This window comes from Rhea pennata, chromosome 1, assembly GCF_028389875.1.
Source record: "Rhea pennata isolate bPtePen1 chromosome 1, bPtePen1.pri, whole genome shotgun sequence".
In the NCBI taxonomy this organism is placed as follows: Eukaryota; Metazoa; Chordata; class Aves; order Rheiformes; family Rheidae; genus Rhea; species Rhea pennata.
Genome location: NC_084663.1, coordinates 69,029,760 through 69,050,945, shown reverse-complemented (window position 1 = coordinate 69,050,945; position 21,186 = coordinate 69,029,760). Strand labels below are relative to the sequence as shown.

Genomic DNA, 21,186 nt, shown 5'->3' with positions numbered 1-21,186 from the left:
TCTCGGGGCGGAGCACGGCCGGCCGCGGCGCGGGACGTGGCGGCGCGGCGTCTGGCGGCCCCAAGCCCCAAAGGGGTAAAGCGCTCCCGCTGGGCCGAGAGGAAGGGGAAGAGCTACGAGCCGCGCTGGTAGATCCCTCTTTCTGCAAGGGGGGAAGGCGGCCGAGGGCCTGGGAGAGGCGCCCAGTGAACAGAGGGCGGCGGGGCGCAGCCGTTGGGCCCGGCCGGGGCTGCCCGCCGCTGCCCAACGGTCGCGCCCAACGGTCGCCGCGATCGAAGGGCTGGCGGGGTGTCGCGCCCCCCCCCCCCCCCCCCCCCCCCCGCCTTCCCCTCCGCTCCCTCCCCGGCACCACGGCCCGCGGCAGCCTGGTCTGGTCGGGCCTCTCTTGGGTGGAGGGAAAAGTGAGCTTGAGGTGAAGGGGGGGAGAAATTAAGCTCTCTGTAAGGGGGCGGGAGGAAGCTTTTCTCAGGTGGTTTCACTGCCTCAAGAGACTGGTTCTGCTAGGACTTTAATTTACTTGTTAAGCATAGTATTTGTTGGTTTTAGTATGAAAAGGAAAAAAAAAAAAAAGCTTTTTTCAAGACTGCAACAATCTGCTAAGAAGTAAGAAATAGCTCACTTAAAACAACCCCAAATAAATAAATGGCTTAGAAATTTTTTTCCCCCAAAAAGCCTCTTGGTAGGTTAGAACTCTAAACAATTCCTCATTTGATGGTGGGGTTTTGAAAGCCCCACACCAGGCAGTGCTGTGTGGATTCCTGGCCTTGATGAGTCAAGTTCCTCCTGAGGAGTAAAAGCATGTTAGGTGCAACTCATCTCGTGTATGTAAAGTTTGCAGACTTCCCCCTTCCTGTTGTTCATGGGCATCGAGGTGGAGGAATGGGAGGTAGCAGCACCCTATGAAGGAGCACTGCTTGGAGGAGGATGGCCACAGATCCAGCTTTGCTGCTGAGGTGGAGATGCTAGAGGTGAGCAGTGCTGCTGCCATCCCTGCTCCTCTGCAGAGCACTGCTGCCTGGGCAACAGCATGGGGGAAGTAGGGAGTCTTGCTATGTACATAAAGCAGGTTGAATCTGGCACCCAGATGATGAGAGGTCCCTGTTTGATTTGGCAGAGCTGCCTACATTTATCCAGGAGCTCCAGCTGGGTCAGAGACAGCATTTCCTTTCCCAGCAGCTGCCACCAGGAGGTCCCTAAATGACCGGTCCTTCCATTATCTTGTATCAGCATCCTCTTCCTTGTTCTCTCTACCTGAAAGACTGGGTTGGCAGGATGTGAGAGGTTTGTGAGGGGAAAGACTTTGCTGCCTTTCACAGGCTGTCTGAAGTTCCTGGTGTCTTTTCTCATCTCTCTTTCCTTGCTCCCTGTAACCTCACTGTTATCTTCAGATTGCCCCCTCAGTGCCCCTGTGGGCTGCTGATGAACTGAATTTTGCCTGTGCTGTGCCTTCAACTGTTGTCTCGCTGAGATATTAAATTCTGTAGATGTTACAGAAAAATATATATGGGGAGGGAAAACCATGGTTTACATAGCCCAAAGCTGCAGGGTCCATCTCGTATCAAATAGACAGTTAATGGTTCCAGAGGGAACGTAGGAATTGAATGTGAGAGTCCGTTTGTAAAATTTCTGCAGCAAAGATTCTTTTCAAAGCATTAAGTATCATACATGTCATTATTATTAGCATGCTGTTTGTGCCTGTTACACTTTGAACTAAAGAGCCAGACCTTTGGTTATGGGGGATGCAGGTAGAAGGCCTTATCTCTCCAGAGGAGGATTTTGATGACAAAGGCAACGCTCATGATGATAATAATGGGATGTTTACTGCCTCTCCTTTGTTATGTACACTTTGTCATAACGTTTTGGCTGCTGCTTCCAGGACAGGGTTATACTAGCATGCATTTATTGTGGAGAGAGGCTAAACTGTCTTTATTTCTTCTGTTATGACAGATGAGGGTAGTGTGTACTCTCCCGCATGTGTCAAGGCACAGGTGCAACCCCCACGCCGCTTCACTGAACATGGGAAGGAGGCGGGTGCTTATGAGGCTTTCAGGGGGACCATCTGGAGCCTATCAGTATTGTTGTTGTTGCAGTGCCACAAAAGAGGTTCCAGTGCCATCCCCTTCTGGCAAGTTACATAGAGCCTGTTTATGCAGCGTTGCCCTGTTGGAGGCAATGCAGTTGCTTGGCAGCCAGGGCTCTTCAGCAAAGGCAGCAACTGTGACAGCAAAAAGCTTCCTGGTTTGTCACCTGGATGGATGTGGATATCTGCAGAGGCTTGTGAGCAGATGAGTACAAATAACTTGGTATCATTCCTGAGGCTAGGCCTATCTCTGGCAGAGCCTCATGGCAATGTTTCAGATTTAGTGATGTAAGATTCCCTCTCGATGGCTGTCTTGTATAGTGTCTGCCTAATAGAAGTGAGGAAGAGTTCAAAAAAAAAAAAAAAAAAAGGAACTGCTAAGCCAGGAGTTGCCTAGAATCAGTTAAACCATCTGAACAGAGTGCAGATTGGCACTGAAGATTAAATAGAACTGAGTGACAGATCTGTGGAAGCTAATAAGGCAGTGTGCAGATGAGGTGACTTTTGGAAAGGATGTCTGTGAAAGCCAGAATACTAGATTAAGATATAAAATATATTGTAAGATTAAGAATACAAGATATTTATGTAAGAATATTGTGAGGCTTTGCTCTTGCTTGGCTGGCTTCCATTGTTTTCTAAAAGTAGGCAATAAACCTTACCACACCCATTATCCACAGAAGCTCTATTTACTGCAGGTGGATAACATTAGCATTGTGCAACCGGTTTTAAAGCTACTCTATGTGCCTAAAGTAACACCCCAATCTTCCATTTTTTTCAGATTAGTTTAATATATCCATTTAAGAACATCTTCAATATGAGGACTGTTACTTCTGAAGCAGAGCCAGTGGACACCAAGGCTATAAGTATGAGGGTTGGATAAGGCAATAACAAAAGGAACACAGAATTCAAAGGACCTGTGCTGAAGAGTTGATGATGACCCAGAATAACAGCCAAAAGCAGCCCACATCCAAAGCCAGACAAAGCTGTGCTCAAAAAATGGCAACACAGTGGTTTTGGATGTCTGTGGAAGTCAGTTTTGACATCTCATGCAGAAATCTAAGCCCAGAAAGTATGCTCAGATAAAGGATGCCTAAAAGGTAAAGATTCAGTGTTTGGGTCCAAATACACTGTCTGCTGAGTGTCTAGGAGTCACTTTGACAAAAGCTGCTAGCTTCCAATAACTACTGCAGCCCTTCTAAAGTTATCCCCACATCATTCCAAAGAGTGAATTGACTACTGCAAGATTTGGGGCTCTGATTTCTAAATGTCCTTGCAAATAAAATAAACTGTAACATTAATGATCAGGGTGACATATCAAACATCCAGATATTAAACATCCAGAGAGTTAGGCACTTCACCCCCAGTGTTTCAGAACCCATAAACTTCAATTTCTTCGTTGCATCTCTTTCAGCAATTTGCCAAAGAACAGAGCAAGCACTTCATGTGCCATTTTTTGTCACTTTTTTGTTTTTATGTATCTTTTTGCAAAATTTATTCATGCAAACATAGTGAAGATTTAAAATTTTAAGGCAGAAGATAGGAGAACAAGTTAAGATTTGTCACCAGTTCTTTTAGTTTAATTGTGTCGTGTATGAAATTTCTTCTGTTTCTGATTTTGGTTGCAATTCAGGACAGAACTGTGAGGGAACCCATTTAAGACCTTAAATCCCATTGCACTGAGTAATGCTTATTCATGTTGCTTCAATTTAAATACATCATCAAGTAAATCCTGAATAGAGATGTTCTCATAAACAAAAGCATTTCAGGTACTCCGTAAATACATAGTTTAGTTTTTTATTGATCTGGATATCTAAATGTGTATAATACATACAGAATATACAATTTGGATGCGATGCTGCATTGGGAACTGTAACTGCCAGCAGAGATGCAAACCTCTACCTGAAAAAGATCTAGATAAAATGTTTCTGAGGGGCTTTCTAGGAAAGAATGATTGTCATTGCCTAGCAAGCTGTGAATCCTATGAATCCCTGAATTTTGCTCACTACTTTGAATTATCTTTGAATGAACATTAAAATACCAGTATTGCATATTCACTTGCAGATAGTCCACTAAATAAAGATTGCCACAGACAAAACAGGAGCCTGCTGCATACAGGAGAGGTTGTTGCTTGCAGAGGAGGAGCCATTCAGGTAGAGTAAGGAACAGTGTGAAACATTTTAGACTAACTAGGGATGATTCAAAAAGATTTTTTTATAACAGAACTTTCTCATTTAAGGAATTTAATGGAGACACACACAAAAAAATTCTTGAATCTGCTATAGCTGTAAAATTTTTGGACCCAACCAAAAATGATATTTGTTTTTACAACACAGGTATGTATCCCCCAAATGTGGAAAAATAGCATTTCTTTAACATTTCTGAGGAAAATGTCTGCTTTATCAAAAATGAATGTTTCAGAAGAATGAAATGTCACTTTTAGGTCACTTTTAGGTGAAGTTCACTGAAAGGATCATAAACCACAGAGCAGAGGACCCATTTCTCCATTTTCATTATTTTTTAATAGGAACAGGCAAAAGGTGAAGGTGAGTCAAATGTGAACTTTGAAAGCTGTGCTGTTTCACTTTGTTACATTATAGGCTTGGATATATTTAATTACAGTGGTTTTATTGTGTGTATTAGAAGAGGCTCACATTAAATATGGAAGGAAAGAGATCAAGTCTTTGTTGCATTACTGGGAGTGGTGGGCCATTACTACAGTTGATAATATCTCACAGGAAAATTTACTTGTGATATATGGAACAAAAATGGCCATGTATGACCCTCTCTAAATTTCTGCATATTGCACACAAAGGGGTGACTTGATGGTAGACACGTGCAATAAAGCAATACAAAGACAATTCTGTGCTCACTAGGGGATAAAGTGTATTGTAAAATTACTCCCCATCATTTTCATCTTCAAATGAGTCAGTTCCCACTTCCTCATAGTCCTTCTCCAGGGCAGCTAGGTCTTCCCGGGCCTCTGCAAATTCTCCTTCCTCCATGCCTTCCCCCACATACCAGTGCACAAAGGCTCTCTTGGCATACATCAGGTCAAACTTGTGGTCGAGCCTTGCCCAGGCCTCTGCAATGGCTGTGGTGTTGCTCAGCATGCAGACTGCTCGCTGGACCTGGGCCAAATCTCCTCCAGGAACTACTGTAGGAGGTTGGTAGTTGATCCCAACCTAGAAACACGAATGTGAGAGAAGGATGAAAAAGGCAAGAGCAGAAAGCAGAAGTCAAAGGGTAGAAAAATATGAGTAGAGCTATAGATGCTGGAGCAGAGTGGTGCAGGAGCATTGTAGCCACTAAGAAAATTACCAGATGGCAAGTACCAGTATGATATACGGTGGTTATAAATCTCTCTATTATTTTTCTGTTTGGTGGCAACTTCTTTCTGAATAGCTATTAAGCACTAAACATACACTTTCATCAAGATATTCCATATGAGCTAATAGAGAAAATTGTTTCCCAGTTAAAAATGTACAGATTTTTTGAATCATCTCTTTGTATGACTGTTGACTCTTTTACCACTAATTCCTGTATTATTGCGGAAATGATCCTTTGCAATACTGCTATGTAAACAGTAGAGGGAGGCTGTGTAATGTTTCTATGTTTGATGGGTTAACAGAGAGCTTCCTTAATATCATCATTTCCTTTATTGAATGTATTTTAAGCAGTATTTCTTCAGTTTCAGTCCACGCTTCAGAGCAGACTCTCACTGCCTTTTTCAAAATTCAGCTGAAATTAATACTTATTCAGATTTTAATTCTCCTATAATTGGGATTTTCTAGATTTCCACTTACATAAATATTTAGGAGTCTTGGGTCAATGACATGTCCAAAGGAGAAAGGGCACATTTTACACACACAAACATTGCTAACATTCATTTTTTCACAAGTGGAAAGCATGCAAGACCTAAAACTTTAAATGCCTGTTTTCAGCTAGACTGAACTTGCCCTTCAAACAGTACAGAGAAGCATATTCACCTTGAAGCCTGTTGGACACCAGTCCACAAACTGGATCGTTCTCTTGGTCTTGATGGCAGCAATTGCTACGTTGACGTCTTTGGGGACTACGTCACCACGATACAGCATGCAGCAAGCCATGTACTTGCCATGTCGTGGGTCACACTTCACCATCTGGTTGTTGGGCTCGAAGCAGGAGCTGGTGATTTCTGCCACCGAGAGCTGCTCGTGATACGCTCTCTCAGATGAGATGATGGGGGCGTAGGTCACTAAGGGGAAGTGGATGCGTGGGTAGGGCACCAGGTTTGTCTGGAACTCAGTCAGGTCCACGTTGAGGGCACCGTCAAAGCGCAGTGAGGCAGTGATGGAGGAGACAATCTGGCTGATGAGGCGATTGAGGTTAGTGTAAGTTGGGCGCTCAATGTCCAAGTTTCGGCGGCAGATATCATAAATTGCTTCATTATCGACCATGAAGGCACAGTCCGAGTGCTCCAGGGTGGTGTGCGTGGTCAGGATGGAATTGTAGGGCTCCACGACAGCAGTGGAGACCTGGGGAGCGGGGTAGATGGCAAATTCTAACTTGGACTTCTTTCCATAGTCCAGGGAGAGGCGTTCCATCAGTAAGGAGGTAAAGCCAGAACCAGTGCCTCCACCAAAGCTGTGGAAAATGAGAAATCCCTGTAGCCCAGAACATGCATCAGTCTAGAAAGCAAAAGAGAAAATGAAAGCATACAGGCTGAGCGTGAATGTAAAGGCTCTATCTCTGAGGTAGCCATAAGCTTATTCTGAGCTAAGGAGAAAGCCGTCAGCAGTACTATACAGAACAAGAGTTCAGCTCAGATTTTCTTGTGAAAGCGCTGGTGATCATACTGTCTTGTGTTCTTCAGGAGCTCAAATCGTGACATAAAAATTTGTCTAGGAAGCTCTGTCTGAACCTCACATATCTTTTAGTCAGTCTTACTGAAAACAAACATGAGGAACTACCTAACTCTCCTTGCCACATACGTATTGGTGCTCTAGTGCTGTGCTAAAGATGAAGGATTATATATACTCAGAACCACCTTTTAAGAATATCTGTATGTAGCCATATAGCTGTGAAGTGATACAGGGTTTTTTTCTCTCTTGGACTAGTAATGATGCCTCTATATGTCTTGCAGTCTCTTTTCTGAACCATTAACAAGTTACTAGTTCTGCACCTCTTCAGAAGAATCCAAATTCCTGTTTCAATGTTACTGGGACTTACCAGCTTACGAATACGATCAAGTACTGTATCAATGCTTTCTTTGCCAATGGTGTAGTGGCCACGGGCGTAGTTATTTGCTGCATCTTCCTTTCCAGTGATCAGCTGTTCTGGATGGAAAAGCTGCCGGAAGACCCCAGCCCGCACTTCATCTGGCCAAGGAAGAGAAATTACAGTAAGATTCATGGCTCTGCTCCAGGGTCAGTAAGTTCTGATTGTTGTTGGAATTGATGCAAGCTTTCAGTCATGGGACAAGCCATGGGACAGATGCTGAAGGAGAAGGAAAAGCTGCTTCCTAAGCATTTTTTCATTGTAGCATTCTGTTGATTTATGGAGTGACTAGTCTCCAGTCACAAAAGGTGTTATTCTGCCTGTACTGACCAGAGGACAAGTCAGCAGGGAAAAAAAAAAAAAAAAGTGATTTGCAAGAAGAAAATCATTGTTCCCCCAGGTGCCTCAAATTTCAGAAGTTCCCCTTTTTCTAGCAGAGCTGTCAGGCTCCACTTCAAATCTGAATTGGAGAAAAGTAGCATTCACATGACAAAAAATGTCACTATAAATATGGCCAAGAGTTAGTTTTTTTACAAAGAGAAGTCATACAGATCATGTGCACTAGCTATTTAACTGCTGTTTCCTACTGATTCAGGATATAACAAACTAAAACTATAGCTGAATTCTGAAACTGCTGGAGATCCTGCTCTTCCAATGCTTGTAATAGCTATGGAGATAATTGAGTCATAACAGATTCTGGCACTGTGTCACAAGAAAATTAACTTCATGCTATCTGAAGGTAGACCAAGATATGAAGGATGTTCCAGTGGAAACTACTGACACCACAGTGATGTTAGGAAGAGTAAGGTCTGTTCCATTTTCAAGGTTTATTTTTATACTGACCTACTACAGTTGGTTCCAAATCCACCATTACAGCCCGTGGCACGTGCTTCCCAGTGATTGTTTCGCTGAAAAATGTGGTAAAAGAGTCATCATAGTTGAGTTTATTGGGCAGATTCTTGAAGGTACCATCTGGCTGAATGCCGTGCTCCAGGCAGAAGAGTTCCCAGCATGCATTTCCTATCTGAACACCAGCCTGACCAACATGAATAGAGATGCATTCACGCTACAGGGAGAGAGCAGAGAGTCAGCAAAAACAATGCACATCGCTTCTCTTCCTTTATTCCTTTTTGCCTGGTGTATTGCTTTTTAAAAATATGTAAAATTGTAGCTAGCAACATTTCATTTGGTTGTTTAGCCCCATGGACTACAATCAGACTGTACAAATACAGGCCAGAGACTGGGGCAGTTCTCCTTAATATAAAAAAGTGGAGATCTATATGCTGTTACAGATGGGTATATTAAAAAGGGAGGGGGGAAAAACAGTCGCACAGAACCCTCCTTGCCTCCTATGGATTGTCCCAGCTGAGGAACACATCCCAGTTTAGTTTATTTTTATTCCTGGCTGGAACCTGACACAGCCATGTGGTATTTTTCAACCTTATGTAACCCCAGAGGGGTGATGTCTTTTGATTCCTTTACCCTCTGACGGCAGGTTAGAGTTGGAAGAATTGCTTTAAGCAATATTAATCTCAGGAAATGATTTCAGGTTTTCTGAGTTGAAACAAATATTCTTGCAAGCTCCTGAACAACCTTGGATTTTACTTTGCAGGTCCATTTGCTTATTCAGGCATTGCAATATAATGTGCTTATTTATGTAATTTAGCACATAGTTCCTGTGGTAGCCACTTTAATGAACAGAGAGCAAAGAATATAATACCATGCTAAACTGGCAGACGCCATTTGCTCTGAAAGCCTTTACACTTACAGTACAGGAGCATGAAGTGCTGTATTTCATAAGTACAGAAATAGAATTAGAAAGTAGATACTTCCGAGTTGGTCCTGATAATTTTGACATAGGGTGAAGTGAAAAGTAGTTTTGTAACTGAAAACAGTTTCATATCACATGGAGTTTTTCAGCTTCAGGTTCTGATTTGGAGGAGTTGTAATTACAGTCTTCTGAATTCCATCTTCGTGATCTCAATGGTCCTGCCTATACTCCTGAATAAGGAAGAGTCTGTTCATAATATTGAACACTGGCCTGCACTCATCTATACTGACTGAAATTCAGCACACTGTGGTGTAGTTTTGGCTTGTGCCAACTAATGCTTTCCCAGACAATACTTGGGCACCACTTAGAGGACAGCTCATGCCAAGGGTGGTTCCCAGTGAAGGGGTTTGGTGACCACTGTTCTGGTTTGGAGCGGGAAAGAGAATTCAGATGTGTAAATATGAAGCAGGCTGTGCTACCTGGCCTCAAGACCAGAGAATAGTCCCCAGTCCTCAGATGTATTCAATGCCTTAATATCAGATTTGGCCAGTTAATTCTTTTTTTTTTCCCTGCAACTGCCTGCCCTCCAAAATCATCTTCTGACCTGCGAGCCAAATGCATCTTCCCCAAAAACTAAATGCTCAGGTAAAATTGTGACCAGAAATATATCTGGCGCAGTTTTCTTCATAAATTGACATATATTTACATTTTGGAAGCAAGATAAAAGATAATTTTTCAGAAGCAAGTTGAATTTTAGAAGTCATCATTGCCACAGTTGGTTGTCTTTAGAAATTCAAATGAAGATAGAAAATAAGTTTAAATAATTTATTCAAGAGAATATATTATTTCTGTTCAATAAACATTTTTAAGTTGCTAACTGAAATTCATATAAGCAGTATGTATAACATGTTCTCAAGTGTACTTGCATAGCCCTGCTTTTCTCAGTTGAATTGTGCAAATGTGTCTTGAGTATCTGAGTGATGGTGAGGCTTCATAGGTTATGATGCACTGGAGTTGCAGTTTGGATGGTTACTCGGGAGACACTGAAGGCATATTTTGGGTTATAAAATGTAATTAGTGATGATTTTACACAATACAGGCTTTTGCTTTTCTGTTAGATCCCATCAGAGTCTCTATAGCTGGTTGTAAAAAAAAAAAAAAAAAGAAAAAAAAAAAAAAAGACCGAGAGAGATAGAGCTTTTTTTCTTTTTCTTTTAAACTCAGCAATGAAGCAAGGTGACTTTTTTACAGATTATCTTTTAGAGCAGAGCCGTAATTAAAGCCAAGCATTACCTGGAACCTAAATAACTGCTTTGCTCTCTTCCTGAAATCAATAGGGGAATCAATCTTTCTGGGTTTTTTTCACAAATGGAGCAAGTGAATGTTGCTTTATAAAGTTAATATAGGAAAGTTTAATATAGAATTGTATTTAATATGGGGCTACAGTTGAAGACTACAGAACTGGTTCCTTTCCTTTCAGATTGTGCTCTCAGTTCCAGTTGTTTGTAGCAGTGTCCATTTCACTGGATCATCTCAACTCTGCCTTTTGAGATAGCCCTCTTGCAGTTTCTTCTACTACAACTCCCACCCTCATCTACCCCAACTATCATTTGGAAATTTTCCGACAGGGAGAAAAGACAGTAAGTAACAAGAGATTTCTAATTTTGCATGTAAATGACTTTAAAATGCATACTAAAGTTTTAGTAGGGAAAAGTGTGGGCCTTTTTCAGAATCACAGGCAGAATAAACTGATATCTACACGATACTTAAATTTCAAGCCTGCTCCCAACTGTCATTTCGCATCCCGTCACTAACTAATCTACCAGGGCCTATCTTACAAATTCTGGATCTAATCCTTCATCCATCAAGATCAATAGATGCTTATGTATTTCAGTGGGCCAGGTCCTTTGTCCACAATTTTCTATTATGAAATTAAACCTGGGAAATCTTTGACTCCATTAAAAAAAAAACAAGTATAATACTACCTGGCGTAAGTATTTTCTGTATGATGGCAGATCATAATCTTCTGGTTATTCACAGCTATTTCTGAAACATACTACCCCAAGTCCAGAGAGCTCAGTCTGCCTTAGGGCATGGGCAACTTGTGGAAGTCTGTATCTTGCCTGTAAAATCAGTGCTCTCTTTTGGACCTCCCACTCTATTAGTAGAAAATTTTATAGTTTTCTGCACCAAAATAAGACTCACTGCTGGATGTGAATTGGAGAACAAGGTAAAATGTTTTTTTTACATGCTAAGAGATTTTGAGAGATTTTTGCGTATTTACCAAAAAAATCTGAAAATTGAAGGATCTTATTTGCTTAAATACATACATGTATAAAAACTTCATACACTCTACAAACATACATATATACACTGTACAGGTATGAACAATACAGCCATCAGGACTAAATTAATATAAAACAGCCACAAAGATAAATTGTCTGTTTTTGTTTTATTTCTGAAACTCCTCCACAAATACTACATTACTGTGAAACCTTGTATTATCTCATGTGAAAACTAGTCTGTATTGATAAAATGTAATCACAAGCAGAGAGTACTAAAAAGCTAAGGCCCAAGATCAAATTTATCTCATAATTCCACTGATTAGAGGCTCTCTGAAAAGAACTTTGATTTAGTGTTGCTAACCAGCTCTAATGAGATATTGACAATCCTTTCCCATCCCTTTACTTAGTAATCCATGAGTGAGATCAGGGGTTTGTGGCACAAATCACTGATAGTTTGGCTGCACTTTTAACATTGTAACAGGGGCTAGAGGACCCATCAGGACTGGGTTACAGTTTGGGGGTTGCATATGTTTTTTAATCGTAAAGAGATTGGATTGTCTATGTTTCATCTGAGTGTGTCACACAAATTTCTAACCATGCTGGCAAGCAGTTAATGTAGAAAGATAACATTTCCTTTTGCTAGGTTGAAAGTCTTTATTTTAGTCAAGTTTTATCACTGTTGTGACAGTCAAAGGCACAGACTATTGGAAGAAAGTGACAGGTGTCAGAACAGGTGTTTTTGCACAGAAGCTGTGCAAAACTGAAATTAATCTGTCATGATCATTTTCATGTTAGTGTTTATAAGGTATTCCCAAACTTCATTAGCATAGTTTTGCTTTTTTTTTTTTTTTTTTTTTTTTTTTTTAGGGGACAGAGTTGGTAGCAACAAACAAGGGTTATATAGCTTAGAGTTTCTTCCTCCTTCAGTCACCCCTTTAGAAGTTTAGAAGTGAAATCCATACCATCTGTCAGTCCCCACATTAAGGCTTGTAATCTTTAAAAACTAGAGAAAAATGTAAACATCTACTTAGAACAAGCATCCAGAAACAGTAGCACAGTCATGTTTGGAAGGTCTGGGCCAAGACCACTGAGGACTCCCTCAGGTTATTGCATAGGGCAGCCCTGATCAAATCCATTTGCCTCACTCTCTGTCCCTCAGGACCACTAAGTCCAGCTGCTGATTTAGGAAGCCATCAGAGTCTCCCTCACCAAGTGCCATACCATGCCAGATGGCAGATCCCTTTGACTTTCATCACTCATAGTCCTCCCGGTCCCTGGATGATTGTGGCCTTCCCACGTCCCCTCTTACCATGGTGTCTCCAGTGGTCTTTCCTTCCTTTTCTGATCAGCGGTGGCAGGCTTTGGTGCTGTTGCCTTTGCTGGAGTACTGGTTTGAGCTCGGGAGCAGGAGGCAGCCTGGGCCAAGCACCAGGCACCTGCTGCTGCACTTCAGTGTCACAATGCACTGAGGAATAGGTCACAGGCTGCCCAACTCTGCCTATTGCATCACTGCCTCCTGCCCTTCCAGCCACCCCACGTGTGCAAATTAATCCATACAGGCAGCACTCAGACCCTAAATTTTGCATTTAGTCCCTTCTGGCTCTACATGCTTATTAAATTTGAGTGTAGCCATGAAGCACCACATACACTATGCTTTCTAACACCTGGGTGGTACACATATGTATCTCATAGAAGAGGCATGCAGTCCCAGTTCCCTGTTCTGCCAGCAGACACACATGTAGACAAGAATCATTCCTAAATTCCATTACAGAAGACCAAGAGAGCATGAGAGAACAAATGAGGAAAAGCCAAAAACAAAATTGAAAAGTAAATGTAGTTACTGCTTTGAAGTGTGCTATATCAGAGTGGTCTTAAATGCTGGCCTGACTCTTTGTCCTTACTCCAGCTATCTCTCCGTGAGTGTTTCAATTCACTTCTATTGCTTATCTTCACATGTACAGTCATCAGGGATGTCAGTAGTATGGAGTAGCATTTGGTATAGAGCTTATCATACCTGTCCAAACACAGAAAGCAATTTGCTTCCCATTGCAATACTTGATTCAAGAAATAGCTGGAGGCACCCCACATACTTTTTTACACCAAAATAGGGCAATTGTCTCTACCATTTTGTTGTTTGCTCCTTCGGTACTAATTTAGCATTGGAAAAAAGAAGCTTCTCTCAATGTGGAAATCCTTGTGATTGCAGCTTTTAGGTTACAAAGAATAGGAGCACACTGTTTATGATGTTGAAATGGAAATAGATGCAGAAATGTAAATAAATAGTTCCTAAACTTCTGGTTAGTTAATTTATTTTGAGAGGATAAAATTAACAAATTGTTCTGCCTCTGTTGGCAACCAGCATGTAGGCGTCCCCTCCTTTAACATCTAAATTTTAACAGTGTGAAATAGTTTGTATTCGCTTTTAACGGCTCCCATTTACTTTGGTATCTATGTTCTTTGTTTTGGTGATCTTTGCATAAACCTGTAAATCTCTCTTCTCTGATTTTGGTTAAGAAAAGTCACAAATATTTCTGGAGCCACACACATTTTTTTACAGGGGAAGAATTTGCATCATCCTTTCTGTCTGCCTCATTGTTTAAGCTATTTGACTCCCAAACCTCTCCAGAATAACATCATAGTTTTAAAGCTGAGGAAAAGGTTGTTACAGTGTTATTCTTACAATGGAACTAGTCTCAACAAACCTGATCTTTACCTTTATATCATTGTCTGTGAGGGTTTCTTTTGGAGGATAAAAGCTTTCTTATTCAATACATCAGAGTGTACAGCAGTTGGTGCAGGAAGGCACAAGAAGGCACCTTCGTTTACCGTCCTGGTAGTGTACGCTTCCTCAGATATGGTCATGACATGCTGCAGAGCACATTCCCCAGTAGCTTTTAGAGTTGCTGCATCAGCCATGTCAGAGACTTCAACCCAGACAGACCCTCTGACCGCAGATGCAAGTGAACAGATCTCAGGCTGCAGGGAATTCTTGAGCCTCTCTGTGAGGCCTGAGATGACAGTTGGCTCTCCTGCGGTAAGAGTGCTGTTGTTGGCAAGTGATGTTGTCAAGTAAAGGAGTTATGGGAGGAAATCAATAGGCTGCGTAGCATGCATGAAGATGAGCAAGAGATAGACAGGAGCTCTAGGAGTCCCAACACCCCAGAGCAGTGGAGTTCCTGGAGGGCTCTGTGGCATATGAAACGGTACATCATAACACTGTAGAAGAAGGCTGGAAACTGGTCACTTCTCATACAGGGAGAAGGGCTGTTACTCCTCCTGAAGACTTGTAATTGAGGAACAAGTTCAGTACCCTCTAGGCTGAGGAGGAGCTGGGCATGGCTTCAAGGGGAGCAACTGAGCTGATAGACCTTGCGGGAACATCCAGAAGCAGCAGTGAGTGATTGTTGAGGGTGATTCCCTTCTGCAGGAGGCAGAGGCACCTATCTACCAGCCTGACCTCTTTTCTAGAGAGGTTTGTTGCCTGCCAGAGGCTCAAATATGAGGTGTCATGGAAAGACTGCCAAGGCTTGTCCACCCATTGGACTATTAGCCTGTACTGCTCTTCCACGTGGGCACTGGTGATACCATGGGCAAATTGGAAACCATCAAACAGGATTGCAGAGCTCTGAGGATGGTGGTCAAGGGTCTGGGAGCCCAGGTCATTTTCTCCTCAAGCCTGCTAGTGAAGGGGAAAGATAGGAAGAGGAGTGGATGGACCGAATTGGGTTTGGTCAGTTTGGAGAAGAAAAGGCTCAGAGAAGTTCTTATTGCTGTCTGCTGCAGCTGCCTAATGGGAAGATACAGAGAACACAGATTGTTCTAGAAGGATAGGATGAAGAGGCAATGGACACAAGTCGGAACATAGGAAATCCCAGTTAGAAACAGGAGAAAGATTCACCATGAAGGTGCCAGAACACTGGAACAAGTGTCTAGAAAGGCTGTGAAATTTCCGTTCTTGGAGATGCTCAGATCTTGACTGGACATGGCCCTGAACAACTTGATCTTACTGAGCCTGCTTTGAGCAGGAGATTATGCTAGGTGAACTACTGAACTCCCTTCCAGCCTCCTGTGGTTCTGGGATGGTTCATTTAGCCATCAGTAGTTTTTATTTGTATTCCATCCATATAACATGTTGATGTTGCTCTTAACTTTTTAATGCCTTTTGGCAAAAGCATTGGTTACCCTGCATACTTCTCCTCGGTATAATTTCTCTACCACATTCCTCTCTTTTATAAAGGAATAATATATATAGATATATAGGTATATAAATATGTATGCATGTGTGTGTGTGCACTCCACCAATTTTTATTATTAATAGCATAGAGAAATGCTAACACCTCATGAAGAATCTGCTTTTACTACTTGAATTTTGAAAATAGCAATATAAAAAATAAAATTTACCTCCAGATTAGCTATCCAAGTGACATAACAAAAGTGGCAAAACCTTAGATTTGCTTAGAACAGTATTGTGCAGATCTTAGAAAACAGTGTATTTCTAGGAGGTTCTTTGGTGATTATACAAATCCCTTTAACTTTTGATTAAGTCTTTGCATTTTCCACATATTGCATGTGATACCTTCTTAAATTAGGTGAATGATGTAAATGCTTCAGTGTGTCCACTACAAAACTCCATTCTGTCGTTCTGCTGCCACCTACTGAGAGACTTTGAGAATATCTTATTTCAAGTATTTCTAAAATTCCAAATTATAGTATTTTAGTATCCACACAGAACTCTGCTATATTAATAAAAGACTGGTTTTCAAACATTATACCTGAAACAGAGAACTGTGCTGCTGTTTCCTTTTAAATAACATTTCAATAAAGAAAAATGTAGTACATCTTGGTATACAATTTCAGAAGTGTTTCTTCCCTTTTTTGTTAGAATTTCCATGCACAAAATGTGTATGTATATGTAAAAATTTGTAGAAGTAGGTCTGAACTTGCAGAATTACCTACCCTAATATAGCATGTTTAGAACTACAGTTTATAATACAAAGACCAGCTATTCATTTTGTAGATAAAAAGTAGGGCAAACTACGTCTTGCATCTATCAGTGAAGTTTCCAGATGTGCCTGCTTTTTTATTACCTTTTAGCAAACCTAATACAAACTGAGCTACTGGCAACAGCTCCTAACAATTAAGGAAAAAAAATAGGGTATTGCTGTAGCACTACTGGAATTTGTATTTGATTAGTATGTGTTTCAGTGAAAACATTGTTCTTCTTAAAGAAATTTACTTATGAAAGATCAATAGTATATCCAGCGTTAAAAAACTATAGAGCTGTATGTTAAGGGGGTTTGGTCGACCCTCTGCTCCCTCCAGGATGTATTTCATCTATGTTAAAGGAAACTTTCCAGATAACCCTGATCACATCAACAAGTCAGACAAGTTTAGTAAGGTCAGAACAATAGGTTTAATGTCTTGCTCCAGGTGTTGTTCAGGCATTAGGGCTGCTTGACAGGTACCTGCAAACAGACCCTATTGCATGATTTGCTTTGCCTTCTATTACTATTTTCATGCCCCCATCTCCAAATAAACACACACCCCTCTTTTTTCCCTACTGGCTTCAGTTTTCTGATTTAACAGTCTTATTTGGTAATTTCAGCTTAGTTAGTGACTCCAGTAAGCCACACCCTCTTCACTTTCTGTTGACATCTTCCACCCAAGGGGAGTCCCCCAAACTCTCCTTTCACTATATGCTATGTCTAGTAGTTTCTCCTGCCGTTATCTTACTAGATTAGACCCAGCCTAGAGCTGACCAGCTGCTCTGCCCCTTCCATTATCTGCAACATGCAGCAGTTTCTCATGTTATCCCATCAGTTTCACCTCAGGCCAGGGCTAGCCATCTGCATGCATACCTTAATACACAATTCTAAAATCATGAAACAATGGGACTATGCAAAAATATCATGAAGACTTAGTTGTGAAGTCATAGCTGGTGTTTTTAGACATCCCACCTGTAACTGTGGCACACATTCTTTGTCATGGCTCTGATCTACTGTGGTTTCAGAAAGTTTGATAGAACTTGTAATGCTTGTGCTGCATTCCACAAGCTGGTCATTTTAAGGCCTTTAGTTCTGTCAAAGAACTTATCCAATTAGCAGTGACAACAGGGCTGCTGACACACTTGCATTTCCAGACCAGTCCTGTTTTGATTGACACAATTGCTGCTCAAGCATAGCACATTCTAAACTCTCCCTGAATTAAGAGTACCAGAATTGTACCCCTGCTCATAGCATCTGATAAATCACCCCTTCTAACCACCCCACACGGCAGATTCTGTAAAAGCAATGGTTCCAAGACTAGCTGCAAGTTCTTGGTTCTAACAGTGCCAAGAACTTTTTCTCCTTTGTCCAAGGCTCAGTTAAAAGGGAAATGAAAGCTTAGGGCTTCCTTACATTTTTTTCCAGGTGCAACTGCAGGCTACATGTTTCCTTGGCATTCATACCGTCCTGATAGAGGTCACTGCTCTCATGTCTTCAGACTACAGCTTGTTACCTACCACACCATATTTCAGAGAAGTGAAGATCCAAAAAAGAGAAAGGGTTTCAATGTAGAGATTAGACAGGCAGATTTCTGAGCAAGTGAGGGGGAAAAGGAATAATGATTGGAGGTGGGGGAGAATATAAGAAATGGCAAGACACATGGAAAAACATGGAAAGAGATAAATTTGGTAAGATCAAGCGAAATGGAATGAGACAAGTATATGAGCAAATTGAAAGAATCAAAGGAATAAAATTTTCTTAAGAAAGCTTCAATAGGGTGTCTTCCAGAAATGTTTAAGGAGCAGATATGCTTAAAGCTGAGAGTTCTTACTGAATCTTAAAGCTTTACTAACATGTTCTGAATTAGTGTGAAATAAAGACTGGGCACTGCATGCAATGTCTCTTCATTTAGTGTTTGTAATAATTGTGTCCGACATCTTGAAGCAATAGAGTTTTTCTCAAATCATGAGATTGTAGCTATATGACTGTATCTTTGTATTGAATAAGTGACAGTATATAAGACAGGTGGACCCTTAGCTCAGTAGCTTGTTCACAGGATACATTTGCAAAGAAATGAAGCCTGTTGCCCTCTGAGAAACAGTGGCCAGTGATTAGCTGCTCATATATCCCGTGCTGATATATGATCATGATCACTATAAGATCTTGTGATCTCATAGTGGAGACTGTATTTTTGAAACTCGTAATGGTTGCACTCTACTAACATACTCTATATATGTGTGAAACAAGCAAAAATTCAGCCACATGAAATAAAGAGACGTAGAGGCAATCTTATGCACAGAAGAGGGCAAAGAGAATTTTAAGATTCCCCCCCATCAATTTCATCTTCAAATGAGTCAGTTCCCACTTCCTCATAGTCCTTCTCCAGGGCAGATAAGTCTTCCCGGGCCTCTGCAAATTCTCCTTCCTCCATGCCTTCCCCCACATACCAGTGCACAAAGGCTCTCTTGGCATACATCAGGTCAAACTTGTGGTCGAGCCTTGCCCAGGCCTCTGCAATGGCTGTGGTGTTGCTCAGCATGCAGACTGCTCGCTGAACCTGGGCCAAATCTCCTCCTGGGGTAATTGTGGGAGGCTGGTAGTTAATCCCAACCTGCAAATAACAATAGAAGGGTGGTGGAATAAAAAGAGTTACGAGAAAAAGGATTAAAAGTCACAATAAAGAGTAAGAAAAACTGTAAAACCATTGGTGTTGGGAAAAACTGACATCACATAAGCAAAATCCCTCTTAAGGCTAATGACAATCAAGCTGTCCTTTTGGGTAGAAGTCAATTCCTGTGCTTTACTGGGGGGGGGGCGGGGAGGGGAGAAGAGCCTGCAGCTGGAACTGGACTCTAAATGAAGGAAAGCTTAAAAAAAATGCAGTAGTACACTTGGCAAAGTTGGGTACAGCGAAGAAAATAGTCTTCACAGAGACGTAGTAATGATTCACCTGCCTACTTGCCAACAATGTATTATTGCTCTTTTTTTTTTTTAATCTGATGAAGGCCAGTCTCAACAGTGTCTTTAGAATATAAGCCTTACAATGACCTTTCCTCTAGGATGTAAATTCTTTAAATTATTAGCAAGTTTACGTTTTCCATTTACTAAATATACAGTACATGTAGTACAGTACTTTTATATGATATATATCATTATTTATACACACCTATTTATTTAACTGTTTAGGAGTCTGTGTCAACAGGATGTCCAAGGATACATTTTATATGCATATGCATTACTAACGTTAATTTTTCTCACAAGTGGAAAGCATGCAAGACCTAAAACTTTAAATGCCTGTTTTCAGCTAGACTGAACTTGCCCTTCAAACAGTACAGAGAAGCATATTCACCTTGAAGCCTGTTGGACACCAGTCCACAAACTGGATCGTTCTCTTGGTCTTGATGGCAGCAATTGCTACGTTGACGTCTTTGGGGACTACGTCACCACGATACAGCATGCAGCAAGCCATGTACTTGCCATGTCGTGGGTCACACTTCACCATCTGGTTGTTGGGCTCGAAGCAGGAGCTGGTGATTTCTGCCACCGAGAGCTGCTCGTGATACGCTCTCTCAGATGAGATGATGGGGGCGTAGGTCACTAAGGGGAAGTGGATGCGTGGGTAGGGCACCAGGTTTGTCTGGAACTCAGTCAGGTCCACGTTGAGGGCACCGTCAAAGCGCAGTGAGGCGGTGATGGAGGAGACAATCTGGCTGATGAGGCGATTGAGGTTAGTGTAAGTTGGGCGCTCAATGTCCAAGTTTTGGCGGCAAATGTCATAGATTGCTTCATTATCGACCATGAAGGCACAGTCCGAGTGCTCCAGGGTGGTGTGCGTGGTCAGGATGGAATTGTAGGGCTCCACGACAGCAGTGGAGACCTGGGGAGCGGGGTAGATGGCAAACTCTAATTTGGACTTCTTTCCATAGTCCAGGGAGAGGCGTTCCATCAGTAAGGAGGTAAAGCCAGAACCAGTCCCCCCACCAAAGCTGTGGAAAATCAGAAATCCCTGTAGCCCTGAGCAGGCATCGGCCTGAAAAAACAACAAGAATGAAAGAATAAGTGAATATATCTTTGAATTCCACCTTGAGATAGAAACAGCAACACTCACACAGGGTACATACTGCATCAGCAGTTTTCCCAGAACATTCTCACTGACTCTCTTTTCCCTATAAATCTCAGGTTATTCTTTAGAGTGATACTAGATTTCTCTTTAAATAATAATGCCACAGCAATATTTGAAGTTTTCATTTAAGTCTTACAGTCTTAAGACACTCAGGATCTGTGTTTCCCTGTTCTGAGCCAATAACAATAGTAAAAGCAAAACGAGTCGCTACCAAAACACATATGTGGTGTTTTATTTCCCCTACCACTCATCTAAAGTCTTGCTTCCAAAGTAGTAGTACATACCAGTTTGCGTATACGATCTAATGCCATGTCAATTTTGTCTTTTCCAATGGAGTAGTGGCCACGGGCATAGTTATTTGCTGCATCTTCCTTTCCAGTGATCAGCTGTTCTGGATGGAAAAGCTGCCGGTAGGTGCCAGTCCGTACTTCATCTGAACAAAAGAAAAGAAGCATAAGATATTTCACATGGCTGATAGTGTTAACAAATCCAATTGCTAAAGCACAGCATTCTGTGTTGGCAGAAATAGCATGGAAGATCCAAGTGTTGAGAAGCTGAGTACAAAGCTAAGGGATATCTGAGATGTTTCCAGTTCTGAGAAAAAAAAAAAAAAAAAAAAAAAAAAAAAAAAGCAGCTGCTGCTCCAAGATGCTTCTCTTAAGTTGCTCTGTTATACAGGTTAGTTC

The 21,186-nt window shown here is 41.5% G+C and overlaps 2 protein-coding genes and 1 long non-coding RNA gene across 5 annotated transcripts in view; 1 reads left to right on the top strand and 2 right to left on the bottom strand.

The window, feature by feature from the left end:
* The first annotated feature begins 11 nt into the window (after window positions 1–11).
* Window positions 12–21,186, top strand: part of LOC134148601 (uncharacterized) — a 23,583-nt gene continuing 2,408 nt past the window's right edge. Inside the window, exons 1-3 of one of the 3 annotated variants that reach the window (XR_009960242.1) lie at window positions 12–128; window positions 7,384–7,460; window positions 10,588–10,747. This is a non-coding gene — a long non-coding RNA (uncharacterized LOC134148601). Of the gene's footprint in view, window positions 129–3,122; window positions 3,178–4,156; window positions 4,231–7,383; window positions 7,461–10,587; window positions 10,748–21,186 lie in introns of those variants that run through there. The other 2 variants (XR_009960241.1, XR_009960240.1) reach the window with 2 other exon arrangements.
* On the bottom strand, window positions 4,975–8,222 carry LOC134148596 (tubulin alpha-8 chain). Its single transcript, XM_062590904.1, has 4 exons — window positions 8,180–8,222; window positions 7,289–7,437; window positions 6,067–6,747; window positions 4,975–5,262 (listed from the first exon to the last, which is right to left on the bottom strand). The coding sequence occupies exons 1-4, from the start codon at window positions 8,205–8,207 to the stop codon at window positions 4,975–4,977; spliced, it is 1,146 nt and encodes a 381-aa protein (XP_062446888.1). The 5' UTR covers window positions 8,208–8,222.
* LOC134148588 (tubulin alpha-4 chain-like) overlaps window positions 18,150–21,186 on the bottom strand; it is a 10,882-nt gene continuing 7,845 nt past the window's right edge. Inside the window, exons 4-6 of the mRNA XM_062590889.1 lie at window positions 20,785–20,933; window positions 19,727–20,407; window positions 18,150–18,988 (exon numbers count right to left, since the gene is read on the bottom strand). Of these exons, the coding sequence (XP_062446873.1) occupies window positions 18,695–18,988; window positions 19,727–20,407; window positions 20,785–20,933 (1,124 nt within the window). The 3' untranslated portion in view covers window positions 18,150–18,694. The remainder of the gene's footprint in view (window positions 18,989–19,726; window positions 20,408–20,784; window positions 20,934–21,186) is intronic.

Coding starts and splice junctions, on each gene's coding strand:
- LOC134148596 (XM_062590904.1), bottom strand. CDS start 8,207: ATGGTGGATTTGGAACCAACTGTAGTAG. Junction 7,438..8,179: donor TTTGGAACCAACTGTAGTAG/GTCAGTATAAAA, acceptor TTCCTTGGCCAG/ATGAAGTGCGGGCTGGGGTC. Junction 5,263..6,066: donor GGTGTCCAACAGGCTTCAAG/GTGAATATGCTT, acceptor TCGTGTTTCTAG/GTTGGGATCAACTACCAACC.